Genomic DNA, 15,120 nt, shown 5'->3' with positions numbered 1-15,120 from the left:
GCACATGCAACACGTACAAGTTGCAGTGACTCTCACGCCACCAATGACGCACTTGCGGCAGCAGAAGATGTCGAAGAAGCATCAAGACACCCTTCACCATGCTCAAGTCTCTCGTATGAAGAAGATGCTCCAGAGCCCGAAGTCGTACGTGCGAGCGACACTATCTACCACATCAAACGTACGGCCTCTCGGCGTTCTTGTGAACTCAACCCTGGCATATACGAATTCGATATTTGTGCCAGTTTTACAGATTACTTTTGCGCCGTGGACGCCGCGTATAAGCTTCCTCTGCTGTCAGCCGTTCCTGGATCGATCGCATCAATGAAGGCGCTGCGTCAAGATGATACTCCACCGGAACACTGGGCGTGGGGGTTGGGTTGTCACGTTCGAGCTGAGGCGACCAATGGCGACGTCTATACCATTGAGATCGAGGTCGAAAGTGGCAAAGTTGGCACACTAGGAAATGAAGAAGGTAGGATCTACTGGCCGCTTTTCTTCGTCATGCAAGTCAATATGGCGCGAGAAGATGCTCGATCGTCGCTCACTCCCGTTGGACAACTGTATTGGCAATATGCTAGCAGTGTGGTAAGTTCTTGGACCACATGGGAATCGGCGAAATTGGCTGCACGTAATGTGTCAATTGCGCGTGGCGTGAAAGCTGAAAACTACAAGAAATATAATGTCTTCGAAGATGGCGGGCTCAGGTGTCAATGGGGAAGTAATGTGTTAGTGCATGCGGTAGAAAATGACGGTGGTAACACCTTCATTGCTTTGTTGAAGACATGGAGGGTCGCTGAGGTTGATGCCGATGCCGCTGACGGTGCAGAGATGATGGAGGAATGAGTTGAGTAATGGTTTTCAGCACAGAAATTGACTTTGTAAAGACACACTCTATGTCACCAAACTTACCTCATCTTACCTTGCATAATTAATGACCATGGAAAGACAGGAGGAGGAAGTAGCCTATCGCTGAGTTTTGTAAAGATGTCAGCCCAAGGTAGAGTAAGCATGTCATGTGTGCTGCATAAGCTACTGTATCTTACATTACTCGTGGATGGACGTACTGTATGCCTACAATCGATTACAAGAAGATAATGCAATGGTGATCGAGCCCTCATTGATGTACATGTGTTTGGCGACAACTCGAGAGATCTAGTGGGGTGCAGTGAGATAGTATCATTGCGATCGAGGTACTGCTCAGTAGGTCAAATTTCGTCCGATCGGCACCGTCCTTCTTTGGAACTACGCTTTTCGAAGTGCTTCTCGAAGGATACATCGGCATTCATGTAACGAATAAAGTAAGGCAGATGAAGATGGCGAACCTGTTTCATCAGTCGAGCCTTTCTGATCTCTTCTCGGATACTACGGGTAAGGTACCTCCGTAGCTTGGCAGTGTTGATCTTGGGGGTAAAGACGATCGATTGCGATGACGTTTTAAGGGTCGCGAAACGGACAAAGAAAGAAGAAGGAGCAGCTTGACTTCCAATGTGGTCATATTTGTTCACTCTCCACGTCCTGAAGCGACAACATTATTAACATTATCTGCACCGACAGAACATACCTTAGCATCTTCATCGTTCAGTGGCTCATATTTCTTTAGATCTAGATATAAGGACCAAGATGTCGGACTTGGATATCAAGCGTCTGGATTCATACCAGGTAAGGCATCGATGGTGCTTACGCGACATGCGCAAGCTGTACGACAGACGCTTACGTGACGATCCAGTACCCGAACACTCATATTGGTCATCTCAGCGCCCAGCACCGAGAGCAGCTTGAGGCATTCAAGCAGTTGTGCGAGTCCAAGGGCTACTATACGGCCAGAGGCAAGAACGGACTCCCTAGCCACGATGATGAGACTATGCTGTGAGAAAGTTTAGACAAAGAGGAATACCTCCATACCTCGATAGACTACTGACATTCACAAGGCGATACCTGCGCGCTCGCAAGTTTGTACCCCAGGATGCCTTTCATCAGTTCAAGGACACCGAAGATTGGCGCAAGGAGAATCAGATCGACAAACTCTATGATACCATAGACGTCACCGAGTACGACCAATCAAGGAGATTAGTAAGACATTATCCAAGAAAGCAAAGCACAATTTAGAGGTGGTGCATTAATGGGCTATCTTAGTATCCTCAATGGACTGGAAGACTCGACCGGCGAGGTATTCCGCTCTACCTCTTCGAGGTTGCACACTTGAACAGCAAAGCTGTCGCTGCATATGAATCTTCAACGTCGTCCAAGAGCCAGATCAACTTGACGTCAAAGGTTCCTCCAAAGATGCTCCGCCTGTTTGCGTTGTACGAGAATCTCGTCAACTTTGCTCTTCCGCTTTGCTCCTCGCTCCCGGATCGACCATATCCCGAGACCCCCGTCTCGCAGTCCAACAACATTGTTGATATCTCAAATGTCGGCCTGAGACAATTCTGGAGCTTGAAGAATCATATGCAGGATGCCAGTCAGCTTGCGACCGCTCATTATCCCGAAACGCTGGACCGCATTTTCATCATCGGCGCTCCCTCATTCTTCCCGACAGTGTGGGGATGGATCAAGCGCTGGTTCGATCCTATCACCGTAGTAAGTGTCAATCGTCTTTTTGGACCATAGAACCACCTGACTCAGTTTGCTAGTCGAAAATTTTCATCCTATCCAAGGAGAACATGAAAACCACCCTTGAGCAGTACATCGACCCTGAGAACATTCCTAAGCAGTATGGCGGTAAGCTCGAGTACAAATTCGGTGATCTGCCGAACCTTGACCCAAAGATTCAGCAAGTGCTCAAGTGGTCCGCTCCTGAAAAGCTCCACGGTCACAACACCTTCCCTACAGGCCCTATCAGATGGCAGCGATACGAAAATGGTGATCTTGCAGCTGTTGCTGTGGGATCCGAGAACGGGCACCTCCGAGACAGGAAGATTGCAACACTGACACCCGCCAAGGAAGTCGCACAAACTGGTCTCGGCGCAGGCCACCAGGGAAATCAGCTATACCGTACCACAACTGGTGTCAATACCCATCCTCCAGAGCCCACCTCGAGCGATATGGCCCTCGTAGACCCCCTAGCGGTGCGTCTAGTTCGAGTGGATCAGGTGTAGGTCCTGCCGTAGCCGGAACTGGTGCAGCTGGAAGTACTTACCTGAATTACCAGGACGGAGCCGCCGTCTTACCTAGTGACAATACCAAGGGGTCAGCATCAACCACACTTCCGTATAGAGATCCCGCACCAAGCAAGACCACTGAACGTAATCCAGGACTCTCACCTAGCACAGACCGTGATGGCACCTCGACAGCACGCTATCAACAGCAAGGCTACACCCATGCCCATGGCAATGTGGCAGAGGGCACCCCGCATATCCAAGGAAGCCAAGGCGACACTTACGGCGTCATGGAGCCCAACACTGTCGGTCAAGCGCCCAAGGAGCATCCCTTGCCCGTCGAGGAGCCTCCGGCCCCCAGTTATCTCGATCAAGCGAAGTCGATGGCCGGACAAGCTGCTGGCACAGCCGCCGCTGTAGGTTCTAGTGCACTCGCTGCTGTTGGTCTCGGTGGCTATGCGGCGGCTGAGCCAGAGCCGAAGGAGGAGGAACCCAAAGCACCTGCAGCGGATCCCGCCGTCGACAATGCAGCACCGCACAAGGTCGAGGAGTTTCTGAGATCGCAGTACTCGAGCCAGAAGCCGCAAAAGGAAGCTGCTGATAAGATCTAGACTATCATCATGTTCCTCTATACACAAAGTCATATGTGGAGAGTATATAGACACCTTGACTTATACGGCACTGAACATCTGGAATAATAGTACAATGTATTCATAGGAAATATTTGTTGACTGACATTCAAAGATACCCAGGAAAGCAGACCTTTTTGGTGCTTCCGTCGCCATGACATAATCGTTACAATCGTTAGACCTCAGAGCAAGCAAGCAAGAGAGTCTGGAGGTTTCACAACATGAATCAAGCATCGCCATGCCTATCTCATGCTCTCCAATTTTGCTCACTCACTTGCGCTCTACAAGGGCGTTGGTGACGCATTACGGCTGGCATGCGTACTACTGAAACCCCAAGGCTGACACTTTTCCTCCTCGCCGTCGCCCAGCCAACCCCTGAAGCACCCACGCTTGAAATCCTCATAGCTATCCCTGCGCGTCTGCCTACCCTGAGCGACTGTTTCCTGGACCGCGTTCGCCGCCGGGTGACTTGCGTTGTAACTCCGACTGTAATGATGTTGCTTATATGGGTGAGGTTGCATGTCGACAGCGCCGCCGCTATCGTGTCGTTGGACCTTGCCGCATGCGCTTGTCGGTGCCTTGTCGGATGTAAGCGTATGCGTGCAAGTGCCGTCATAGGGACACGAGGCGCGTCTCTGGATGGCGTTTGATGGATTTCTCATACCATCACCATCGCTGCCACTGCCGCCGTACGTGTTGCTGTGTTTGTCGTTGGCCTCCTGTGATCCGAGGATATGCTTTGTTGGATCTGGAGACTCATCTGTCGGGGACGTGAAGAGTGCAGATGCTGTTTCGTTGTGCCAGTCTGCTGTTGTTGTTGAGTCTGACGGACTCGTCATCAGTGGTTTCGGATCACTGGTGGTCAAGGACATGGGTCATTATGTTAGTTGGGGTTCTTCGTTTATCTACCATGCATCGATCACAGATTCACGATGTTTGGTTGAGGAAGACATGGAATGTGGAATCGTGTGCTGCGTACGCTCTAGTTGTGGCAGACTGAGATGTGCTGTGATTTGAAGGCGAAGACATTGTGATATTGATCGTCCTAAGTGTTGTTTGAGTTATGGTGAGGGGTTGTATTTGACGTTAGGGAAGAGCTAGCTAGGCTAAGTAGGATAAATTGCTACAACAGTGTTTTGATAGAATAAACTTTGCTATTGATGGAACACGAAATATTGTAGCGAGGACCTTCGAGACACATATATATAACATACCTGATCAGAGGAAGCCTCTACAGCTTTCCCCACTTACCAAAGCAATGGAACTACCTTTCTCTCCTCTTCCTACGTATCGTGACTCGTACGACCGTTGCCATCCGCGGGTATGACGGCCAAGGGGGGCCAGAGGCATGTCGCTCGTTCCAATGCGGATCTTGAAGCTATGGGGTGATACCATGCGGGACAAAGAGGGTAGAACCCTGCGGGGTAAAAAGAGGGACAGACATCAGGGGCGGTACGTTCCCTGGACCCCCCTCTGCACCTGCCTGAGTAAAGCATAGTACTTTACGAACGGTCTTGGTGACTTTAGGTCGTTGCACAAAGAGTGTCAGGTAGGTGTGTTCGATAGGCCATGATTGTTTGGTGAATTGGGATGCCCAGCTGGATGATTCCAATTAGGCGTTAGGTTTGCTAGGTTGAGAGCGCTGCATCGGTGACAGCCCTTGACCAATACTCAAGGGGACATAAGCGGGTAAAGTACCTCGATATTTCCTCTGATGACAATGTAAGCAGGACGATTTGGTCTAGCCGAGGCCGTCTTTCCATTGCATGTGAGAAAGATCTGTTAGTTGATTTTGGTCGTTCTTGCAGGATTTCTCTTGCAAATGTCAATCTGTGCCATCGATTGATTGGCACTATTCTCAAGATAGAGACTGGACTGAGTGTGCAAAAGGTCGGGCAGTCGTACAGAGACTCAACAGGTATATATACCAACCTATTACTATCTAGGACAAGCAATTGTGCGCCACGGGTGGTATGTTTGATTGGACAACGACACTATTCGTTGCCACGGGTGGTCACGGCATCGGCTGAGCATACAAGCTCGGCCTTGGAGGTATAGTGGTATATTCACTCGTATTGTAGCAGAGGCTGAGGCTAGGATTGTCAACAGGTGACGACTTACTTTTGTATAACAGTCCGACCATGACAACACTCTCGTTCCCACAATTGCACCGAGTGTTGTCTGACTACTCGTGATAAAGATCGTTCCGAATTGATTTCGTTAATGAGGATCATTAGGGCATTCCGATAACATAAGTCGAATCAATATCCAGCGTCCAGTCGAGTTGTCGCAAAGCATTTAAAAACGATTCAATATGCCGGACTTTCAGCTCAAACCGATCCCTGAAGATGACATCGTATACTGGTGGAACGTCCTTGAAGGCAGGAAGTTGGTCACCGTGAAAGAATATCAATTTGATCCCCGTGTAAGTCGATCAAGGTCAATACGAACAGGCCGTTATCAGCTCACTCGACTGATCTGTGAACGATAGGTTGCAATGTTCACGGAAGAGAATCTCCCCGAGCCGATACAGGTCTTGCAGAAAGGTGGACCAGCGCCCGACTCCGAACCCGGCAGGTTAGTGTATAGCAAGACTCTTGCAGAGCTCGGCTGAAACCTTGGCAGGTACACGCTCTGGATAAATGAGAATCGAGTTTGCGTTGGCCTGCAGGCTGGAACTATGATTCTTCAGAGAAAGCAGTTGTGGGAGTGAGTGCTAGAGTTATGACGTCTACTGCTGGGGGTTACAGAGCCATGCTCTGGTCTGTTGGATGTATTTCCTTACCTTTTGATATATGCTGCCTTGATGGCAGCAGTTGAACGACATCTTGCTTTCTTGCCCCAAGAACACCAGACTCTCCGTATCGCCGCGGAAATAGCCTGGAGGGCACGGATATGCAGCTGAATGATACCTAGGGCTACTGCCCATTAATCGATTACGATATTATATTATCCTAGCAACCACAATTGTAATGTTGATAGTCATGCGCGTTTCCAGCACTGCCGCTCGTCATAGACTTCCGTCGTGGCTTGTCGGCGGGCTGACCCACTTCCGCTGACACGCCACGTGGGATAGGGTTTCTCCACTGCGAGACCCTTGTCAGTTACAGTAGAACATTCTCTTCCAACGTCCCGCCAGTAAGAGCGTCAGACATGCTGTAAGTCGTACTCCAACAGCGGTACTGCGCTTAATCTCGATACTTTGCGGAGCCCGAGCGTGCTGAAATGCAAAAACTCTCGAATTTTCAGCTCAAGCCAGCGTAGCAATCTATCTCGATGGTCGCTCGAAGAATGCCCTAGCCTGAGTCGACACGCGCAATGCCAAGCAAGTTTTGACAGGCGGGTCGTGTTGCGCTAATGTCAAGAGCCGGAGGAAGACCCATGACTCGGGGGACCGGTCGTCATGGCCGTTGGGAAATTTCCGATCCTCGCCTCGCAAATGCGAGAGCATGAGAGTGTGACCCAGAAACCCCCAGAACCCGTGATGAGCTTAACAATCTCAGACACCTCGGTCACTTCTCTCCTACAATGTGGGACATCGGCCGATGCTATTCCATGGATCGAGTCTCACATCCATCATCTACAAGTATTCCCGTCGGAGAAACATCCTCTGTTCGTTGCGTGATCATTAAAAGAGCCACGCACCCCGCCATTTCTGGGATTGATTCTGTTTTGTTTCCAAAACTTTAAAAGCGCAAAAACAAAAAAGCGTCACTTATGGCGAAGCCACCACGAGAATTGCAAAGGGCATCTGCAGCTCTGACGCTCTTGCATTTCTCCACTGACGACCCTTTGTTTGCACCCAGGAGTCTGCCACTTCTAAACAGACCAAGAAAAGCATGTCATATATGTCTAGGCCAGAACATACAGCGGAAGAACTCGCAGATTTACCACGTCAAACTGATCAAGGAGCATATCGCGGATAACCCAGTTTCGCATATCTATCAGGTCACTGTCCAAGGTACCTTCACGGACTTCATCTGTGCAAGGAACTCCGCTCTTTCAGCACTCAATCTTCCTCCCAGTACATTTCGATCTCACTACATCAGGGAGAAGTACCCGAATACAGAAGTCCGGGAGTATGGGGACGATGTTTATGTACAAGCGGAATCGCACAACGGCGAGACCTTCACTTTGTCAATACATGCCGAACCGAATGAGAACGACCTAATTGGAGACGCGCACGGTCAAGTGTGCGGCAAATTGTTTTATGCCATGCAGCAGATCATCCACTACTCACAGGATCGCAACGGATACAAACGCGCATCGCGCATACACGGAATATATTCTGACAGACATGCCGCAAGGAAATGGGCCGAAAAGGCACTGCTCGAGGGATCGCTTCAACAGGCTGACTTTGTCACCTATGAGGTTTTCGCCGATGGGGAAGAGTCGCCATGTGGGATTGGCACCGTGGTTCGAGCAGTGGCCGCTAACAACGACATGATCCTGCTTTCTATCCTCGAGGTAGAGCAGTCGGGTACAGACTGCGGAGACTGAAAGATCTTGCCGCTGCGAATAAGCGAAGATTCTCTTTGATCTCTGGAAGATCTGGCGGAACTGTTGTCGTTAAGAATACTTTCTCCTATCTCGACACGGAACATGAAGTTGCCAACTCCAGGACTGGTGGCCTGAATGTGGATACGGTCGTTGATGGCCAGTCGCATTCTCGGATGATGAGGGTAGGTGTATTGAGAATACTCTATTCTGCGCCGCCGCTCCTATCACCTTGGCCTCGACTAGTCTTCAACTGGGCAGCTTGGTACAGGTGGGGACGCAAATTCTGCATCGGTTGAGCTACTTGAGATAGACAAGTATCTGGGCAAGACGCCCAGCTCGCCGTGATGCAGCGCCGACGCTGCTGTCATAATTGGACCACTGAGCACTTATAGAGCACAGCTCTCACCAGCCAAGGATACTATCGACAGGGTTGGACAGCTGGATCATGATCAGGTCGATATGTGAGCCATGAGCCGCAATAGAGGGTCGATGTCGAGCCTGAGCCGGAAGGATGGCGTAGAGATCCTACAAGCACAAAACATTCTTCCCCATGGACACGTACTTGGATGAAGCGTTGCTTGCTATGCGATGAATCATCCTCTCGGATGCATCCACTAGAGCACTAAGCATGATATACACAATGTCAGGTTCCAACAAAGAAGACGTGCTCCGCCTCCGCCTGAATGTGTTCAAGTGACATCTACTGATGGCTGTGGGTGATGGATTGCAGGTAATCATACAAGATACATAAGTTAGAACAATGGCTCTAGTCTCTGATATGCTCGTGGATGTGATACGTTCCAAAGACGATGAGTATCCGAATCATCATCCCGCAGATGAATAGAGTCAGGCAAACGTCATCCAATAATGTATCGCAAGATGATTGTACATGGATCAGGATGATGGCTCTTGTATTTGATATGCTCCGGGAGACGACAGGGACTAAAGACGATGAGTCTCCGAAGCATCATCCCGCAAATAAATAAAGTCAGATAATCGTCATCATTCTTAGTGTCACTCTTGATAAAATAATCGCGTTCTTGCGCAACCAGTTGTTCAACTCTTGGATCAACTTTGGCCGGTCGCAATACAGCATACTTTACGCCCATGCAATGACAAACACGTCCATTGGCTCTACCCGAGCCATCTGCCTTCTTCACTCTGCAGTTCTTCGTCAAGCATTTCCTCGAGGAACCGCGCAACGACAGAACGCAGTCCGTGTTTCCATCACGTCCTGTTCACATCGATCACGATCATACGCCTCTGCTCCTCCACCAAAATTCAGCTTCAGAAATGACAAGGAGGCTCTCAAGAAAAGCCCAACACCCGTCTCGGCTCCTTTACCGCGACCAGCACCTCCCACGACCGATCTGCCAATAGACGCTGCTGTCGTCCATGGCGATGGCATAAACCCGCCCAGGTCCACCCTACCGCCCCCTCTGGTCTTTCCCGAAAAGGCATCTGATACTTCGACGCCAGTCTACTGGTATCGTGTCGGCCGCAGCTACGGCAGGTTCTACATCGCAGGAGTCAAAGCAACATGGAAGAGCTACAAAGTCGCAAGAGAATTGAGAAACAAGATCCGCGCAAGCAACGCGGATCCAGCAAACAACACTACAGGACGCAACGATGTAGAGGCGAAGGCCTACCCGCCACGCAGATTCATGGGTCTAATGGCGCCACCCTTCTTACTGGACGTGGAGGTCTACATGCGCAGAGAGGGGCTGATGCGATCGCAACTGCAGTTGCTCTTGAGGGAGCGCGAAGACATGAAGAAATTGCCATTGTTCGCCGTCATGGTTGCACTATTTGGAGAGTGGTTGCCGCTTATCGTTCCTTTCATCCCTGGCAGGGTGCCCAGGACCTGTCGGATACCGAAGCAGATCACCGGAATGCGCAAAGCGGTCGAGGAGCGTCGCAGAGACAGCTTCCGTCAAGGACTAGTGGTACCTGAGCACTTTGTTCAGGCAGGGGTGTTTGAGAAGATCAAGGCAAGAGTGCAGAGATCCAGGGAGGTTGAGACAGGGCTTGACAAGGAGAGCAGAAAAATCAGAGCTGGCGAAGATCGAGACGCAATCGTCGACCTTGAGCAGCAAGAGGGAGATGATACCATAGCATTACGCGTTCAGCCTGCGAATTGGCTAGCTGTCGAGACAACGCAAGCGCTATCGCGGCAGCAGACTGCTCATGTGTCAACCAGTCTTGGCCTACATAGCAGGTTGTGGGAACGTCTGGGCCTAGTAGGAGGCGAGTCACCGCTCGTGACGCTTTTGCTCAAGATGCGGGTGATACAGCGACTACACTACCTCAACATGGACGATGAGCTATTGGTCAAAAATCGAATGAACGATTGGCACAGACTAACTCGCGACGAGTTGAAGATCGCCTGCGAAGAACGTGGCATCGACGTCAGTGGGAGGACTGAAGATAACTTGCGCAAGGATCTTGGCAAATGGCTGGACGGCAGAGCACGCGACAAAGGCTATGGCAGCGAGGTTGTAAAGATGCTTTTCACAAGGTGAGTCCCATTTCTGACTGAATCTAAGTTTTGCGGACAATGGACTAACGGATGCCCAAGACCCAATATGTGGTGAGCACGAACACCTGAGCTGCTTTGAAGAGATACGAATAACGATGTTCTCAAGCTGGTCTCGAAAAGTTTGTGGGTTCGAAGGGCGACGGTGAACATTTTCAACTTGTAGAATTTTACCTGTAATATTGTCATGTATTGTACACATGCATAGCTAGGATGCGGCGGTAGACAAATCGAACCAGGCTTTTGTTCCATTGCCAAACTTCATAGGCTAGAATAAGTCATGGTCCGGGTATATGTGCTGATGGCCGATGAGTTCTGAGTCTGCCAATCGTATAACCAATGTTCAGTGAGGGGTTGCAACAATAATCAATAATGGTACTTCAGAGCTGGAGAAAGCGAACACATTGTATAGCAACGTCAGAAGGAGTATCTTGTTGTGTTTGTTATGTTTGCGTCGCATACAGTCGCATCCCACAATACTACGACCCTCCTCGTACACTTGTGACCAATACCCGAACCATAGCAGCGCATAAATCATGGCGAACGTTTTCGGAGCCCTCAATCGATTCATATCGCGTCTCGACTCCGATCCGCAAGCCCAGAGGCAACAGAGTGGCGCTCAGGGAGCTTATGGATTCCACGTGCTGAGAAACAACAATGCTGAGCTGCCCCTCGAACCTTGGTTTGATTTCATCATAGGAATAAATGGACGAACACTTGTAGGAAGATCTTCTTGTCCAATTGAAGCCGAGGAAGCTCATAATTAGTAGGATAGTTCTGACCCTAACCTGTTCGCCGCCGAGATACGTAACTGTGCGGGCTCGAACATCAGTCTTGGGGTGTACTGCGCAAAGGTAGGTCTATAGTAGACAGCCAATAGTCTCTCTTATTCAATCGTATCTGACTTGTCATAGGGCCAGCAAATTCGCGAGATATACGTTGCTGTCCCGGCTGAGACACAATCACTCGGCATCTCACTGCAATGGTCACCACTAGCTTGTACCGAAGACGTCTGGCATATTCTTGATGTGATACCGAACTCCCCTGCCGATGTCGCGGGTCTTCTCCCCTACAGCGACTATGTCATAGGTAGTCCAGAGGGTTTGATGAGAGGTGAAAATGGTCTCGGGGAGATCATCGAAGACGTAAGTTCTTTGCGCCGCATGTGCGCGTATGTCGGATGCTAAAAACTGATTCGGAGCAGTTCATGAACCGCCCGCTCCGTCTCTACGTCTACAACCACGAATACGATGTGACTCGTATGATCACCATCACTCCGCACCGACACTGGGGTGGCGATGGTGCACTCGGCTGCGTCCTGGGATTCGGCGCTCTTCATCGTGTACCTGCGGCTCTATCTGAGCCAGCGAATGCCCCAGGAGAGACCATGTTCGAGACAGCACGCTTCAGCAACGAAGAGAGCAGTCGTCCCTCCTTTTCCATTCCTTCTCACCCAGCGGCTAGCCCAGCGCCGGCACTGCATACCAACGGAGGTGACTTCCTTGTGCCGGCGAACATGCAATTCAATACTACTGCTCCACCAGCAGCTCTAGACCCGTCACAGGGACCTGTGGTGGAGAAAAAGCCAAAGAAAGCACGAGCACATGCAGCTATCAGTCCGAGTGCCATGATGGACGACTACTTCAAGGAGGGGGAGCAAAAGAGCATGGAATTAGACAACGCACCGAAGGGCACCAACTCTGCACTTCCACCACCTCCGAAAGGTGGGCCTCCTAAAAGCTCGAAAAGTCCTGCGCCACCAAGTCCTGCTTCTGAAGCGGAGTGAACAGGCATGTGTAAGTTATAAACGCAGTCTATTCTAAAACAATCATCTCATACTCTACAAGTTCCCTCTGCCTTATCTTCCCATTACTGTTGTCCGTGTCTACCTTCACACTGGATGTCTCTTCGGCCCGATGTGCTGCTCCTTCTCTTTTTTATGACGACCCCTGTTCGGATCGAGCTTTCCTTACACTACGTGATGACCTCGACTACGTCAATTCACCTTGCGTCGAGTACACACTTCTGTTTCTCAATTTTCATGCAACCCACTATTGTTCCTGACTTGCTTCATCAAGCATACTTTACCATGCGAATTCTGTGTCTATTCATATCGTTGCTTGCTCTCGCACTTGCGAATCATGATGCATGCGGAATCATCGACAGAGGCATTCCTTAGAACATGAATGTCTCGTCAATCGTATCGGAGGTTTGCAAGCCCGACACATCGTCTGCTTTCCATTTCTGGAGCAAGCCGATACGCGCTATCGTCGACAAGTGGCTCAAACGACGACACCTCGATGCTCGTGAAATCGCTACACTCAAGAATCGGCCGTGGAGCATCACTAACATACCCACCTATGCCAACTATACTTATGCTTCAACCGCCAGCGGAGTGGAAGGTGGCTGGTTGGCACACGTTCATGGAAATCTATACAAACGCCGCGACCTGAGTCGTCACGAGATCGACAAGCTTATCAACAGAATCCTCATCAGGGCCAGCATAAAGCCAGAAAAGCTAATGTACAAGCTGTGGTTCCAACAGTTGACACCTAGGGAGGCCACTCGCTCAAGACGCCAGGTGAGAGATCTCGCTACAGCCGCCATTGGAAATGGAGCCATCGATGTCTCGCTTTGTGCCAATTCCAGCGTCATGCCTTTCTTGACCAACGAAGAAGGCGCCTTCGAGCAATGGGTGACGCGTAGCTCATGCGAGCCGGATGCGGACGATCCTTACACTTTTGGCCCTACGCACGACAGTACAACTGAGGTACAGACTGCCGGGTTGACATTGAAACCATTGAATGTCGGAGGTGGTCCCCACAATGAAAGCATGCACGATCAGAAAACATTTTTTGTCCCACCTCGAGGTTTGACAATTGTCAGTGACGTGGACGATGTTCTGCGAGTCGGTGAGATTTGGAACTGGAAGCAAGCGATCATGGATCTATATGCCCGACCTTATGAGCCATGGCTAGGCATGGCAGACGTCTATCGGAATTGGAGCCGAGATATCCCCTTTGGCGGCGGGGGGCATTGGAGAAATGGGCAATGGGTCGATCCCGTCAAAAACACCGGCGATGTCGGTGGTGGCACGAATGGCTCGACGAACGTGCATTTCCATTACGCTTCAGACTCACCTGAAGTCAATGCTGGGTTTTACATCGATGGCACGCAACAGCAGTATGTTACGTGCTCTGTAAAGTGAGCGCAGCCGCTGACCACAAGACGTAGCTTTCCATCTGGCAGCTTTGACTTCCGATCTCTTGACTACATCAAATGGAGTGTCCTTGATAATGCAAGGATAACTAACATCCGAAGATTACTGGAAACATTTCCCGAGAGCAAGTTCATACTGGTTTCGGACACCACAAGCAAGTGAGTGTCGCAGCTGCGGCCGTGATGAAGGGACAAATTACTGACATGCGCAAGGTCTTCCATGACGGGGTTTCCAAAGCTGGTCACTGAATTTCCCGATCAAGTCCAGTGTCTACTGATGCGCGATGTGCAGGCAACAGAACCAGTGAGCATGTTACATGGGCACAGTGGTAGGCTTAGCTGACTTATGCCATTAGTCTGACTACGTTATACCTGCGACCCGTCACTTCCTCAAGATTCCACGAAACAAATATCTCTTCTTTCGCACACCAGCAGGCTCGAAGTCTCCGACGCTTGCAAATATCTCTACCAGTCATCTCGCTTCCTTGGCTCGACTGGAACCATCTATGGTTGCCGAGGACGGCTATTCCGCTTATGCAGAAGACTTGGCCGATGGCTGCTTTCCGGTTAGCGATGCCCTACCGCAATCAATATATCCAGATCGTGCGGTCGGGACGAGACTTAGGACGACACTCAATCTTGCGTGGTTCAAGATCAAATGTGCGTTCATACCCAAGTGGAGACGACCAAGTCATGCTTGTCCTTTTGATCGTCGTCCCGGCGCCGTGTACTGGGACAAGGGGGTTGAGCCAAGTCATGACTGGTGAAGTCGGTCAGGTGCAGGAGCAGGTGGCTGTAGGGTAAAGGTCCAAGTCGGTGTTTCTACAGTCTGTAGTGAATATCAATAACAATGGACGATTATTGCTACATTTGTTCCATGATCACTATTTCTTGCACACCCCTCCCGCACGATATAGAGCTATAGATGGGTCCCAGGAAAGTAAGAAGGCTCGACCGGTGGAGTTTAGTTTCTGGCGCGGACTGCAAAACAGCATCGAGGAAAATCAAATAGCAATTTGACAGAATCATCTCTTGGACGTGAAAGTGCTGTACGGTGTTATTCTCGGGGCTATGGGAGAATGAAAGGACAGGACCAGTCATGTCACTTGCTACATGAGCGGGCGGGACGAGAGACATA

At 50.2% G+C, this 15,120-nt stretch overlaps 6 protein-coding genes across 7 annotated transcripts; 5 read left to right on the top strand and 1 right to left on the bottom strand.

Moving 5' to 3' along the window:
• Nucleotides 1-1,620: 1,620 nt before the first annotated feature.
• Nucleotides 1,621-3,709, top strand: AAFC00_006723 (uncharacterized protein; the record flags this gene model as incomplete). The annotated part of the gene is made up of 7 exons (XM_069346716.1): nucleotides 1,621-1,659; nucleotides 1,727-1,866; nucleotides 1,929-2,070; nucleotides 2,134-2,580; nucleotides 2,634-3,094; nucleotides 3,152-3,189; nucleotides 3,255-3,709. 7 exons carry the CDS (start codon nucleotides 1,621-1,623, stop codon nucleotides 3,707-3,709), a joined length of 1,722 nt encoding a protein of 573 aa, XP_069199595.1.
• A 299-nt stretch (nucleotides 3,710-4,008) lies between these two features.
• AAFC00_006722 (uncharacterized protein) lies at nucleotides 4,009-4,756 on the bottom strand (the record flags this gene model as incomplete). The annotated part of the gene is made up of 2 exons (XM_069348468.1): nucleotides 4,009-4,582; nucleotides 4,707-4,756. 2 exons carry the CDS (start codon nucleotides 4,754-4,756, stop codon nucleotides 4,009-4,011), a joined length of 624 nt encoding a protein of 207 aa, XP_069199594.1.
• Nucleotides 4,757-6,041: 1,285 nt separating this feature from the next.
• AAFC00_006721 (uncharacterized protein) lies at nucleotides 6,042-6,440 on the top strand (the record flags this gene model as incomplete). 2 transcript variants are annotated; one of them, XM_069346715.1, is made up of 3 exons in its annotated part: nucleotides 6,042-6,152; nucleotides 6,219-6,304; nucleotides 6,353-6,440. In XM_069346715.1, the coding sequence occupies 3 exons, from the start codon at nucleotides 6,042-6,044 to the stop codon at nucleotides 6,438-6,440; spliced, it is 285 nt and encodes a 94-aa protein (XP_069199592.1). The 2 variants fall into 2 exon arrangements, with proteins under 2 accessions (XP_069199592.1, XP_069199593.1); XM_069348368.1 differs by lacking the exon at nucleotides 6,353-6,440 and having other exon boundaries at nucleotides 6,219-6,341.
• Nucleotides 6,441-9,339: 2,899 nt separating this feature from the next.
• AAFC00_006720 (uncharacterized protein) lies at nucleotides 9,340-10,821 on the top strand (the record flags this gene model as incomplete). Its single annotated transcript, XM_069346714.1, has 2 exons — nucleotides 9,340-10,745; nucleotides 10,806-10,821. The coding sequence occupies 2 exons, from the start codon at nucleotides 9,340-9,342 to the stop codon at nucleotides 10,819-10,821; spliced, it is 1,422 nt and encodes a 473-aa protein (XP_069199591.1).
• Nucleotides 10,822-11,299: 478 nt separating this feature from the next.
• Nucleotides 11,300-12,549, top strand: AAFC00_006719 (uncharacterized protein; the record flags this gene model as incomplete). The annotated part of the gene is made up of 4 exons (XM_069346713.1): nucleotides 11,300-11,482; nucleotides 11,534-11,617; nucleotides 11,678-11,908; nucleotides 11,968-12,549. 4 exons carry the CDS (start codon nucleotides 11,300-11,302, stop codon nucleotides 12,547-12,549), a joined length of 1,080 nt encoding a protein of 359 aa, XP_069199590.1.
• A 396-nt stretch (nucleotides 12,550-12,945) lies between these two features.
• AAFC00_006718 (uncharacterized protein) lies at nucleotides 12,946-14,749 on the top strand (the record flags this gene model as incomplete). The annotated part of the gene is made up of 4 exons (XM_069346710.1): nucleotides 12,946-13,946; nucleotides 13,998-14,141; nucleotides 14,196-14,286; nucleotides 14,339-14,749. 4 exons carry the CDS (start codon nucleotides 12,946-12,948, stop codon nucleotides 14,747-14,749), a joined length of 1,647 nt encoding a protein of 548 aa, XP_069199589.1.
• Between the last annotated feature and the right edge of the window lie 371 nt (nucleotides 14,750-15,120).

The sequence above is a fragment of the Neodothiora populina genome (genome assembly GCF_041146345.1).
Source record: "Neodothiora populina strain CPC 39397 chromosome Unknown canker_contig_8, whole genome shotgun sequence".
NCBI classification, from domain to species: Eukaryota; Fungi; Ascomycota; class Dothideomycetes; order Dothideales; family Dothioraceae; genus Neodothiora; species Neodothiora populina.
The sequence above is the reverse complement of the archived record's forward strand: the minus strand, read 5'-3'. Positions and strand labels throughout refer to the sequence as shown.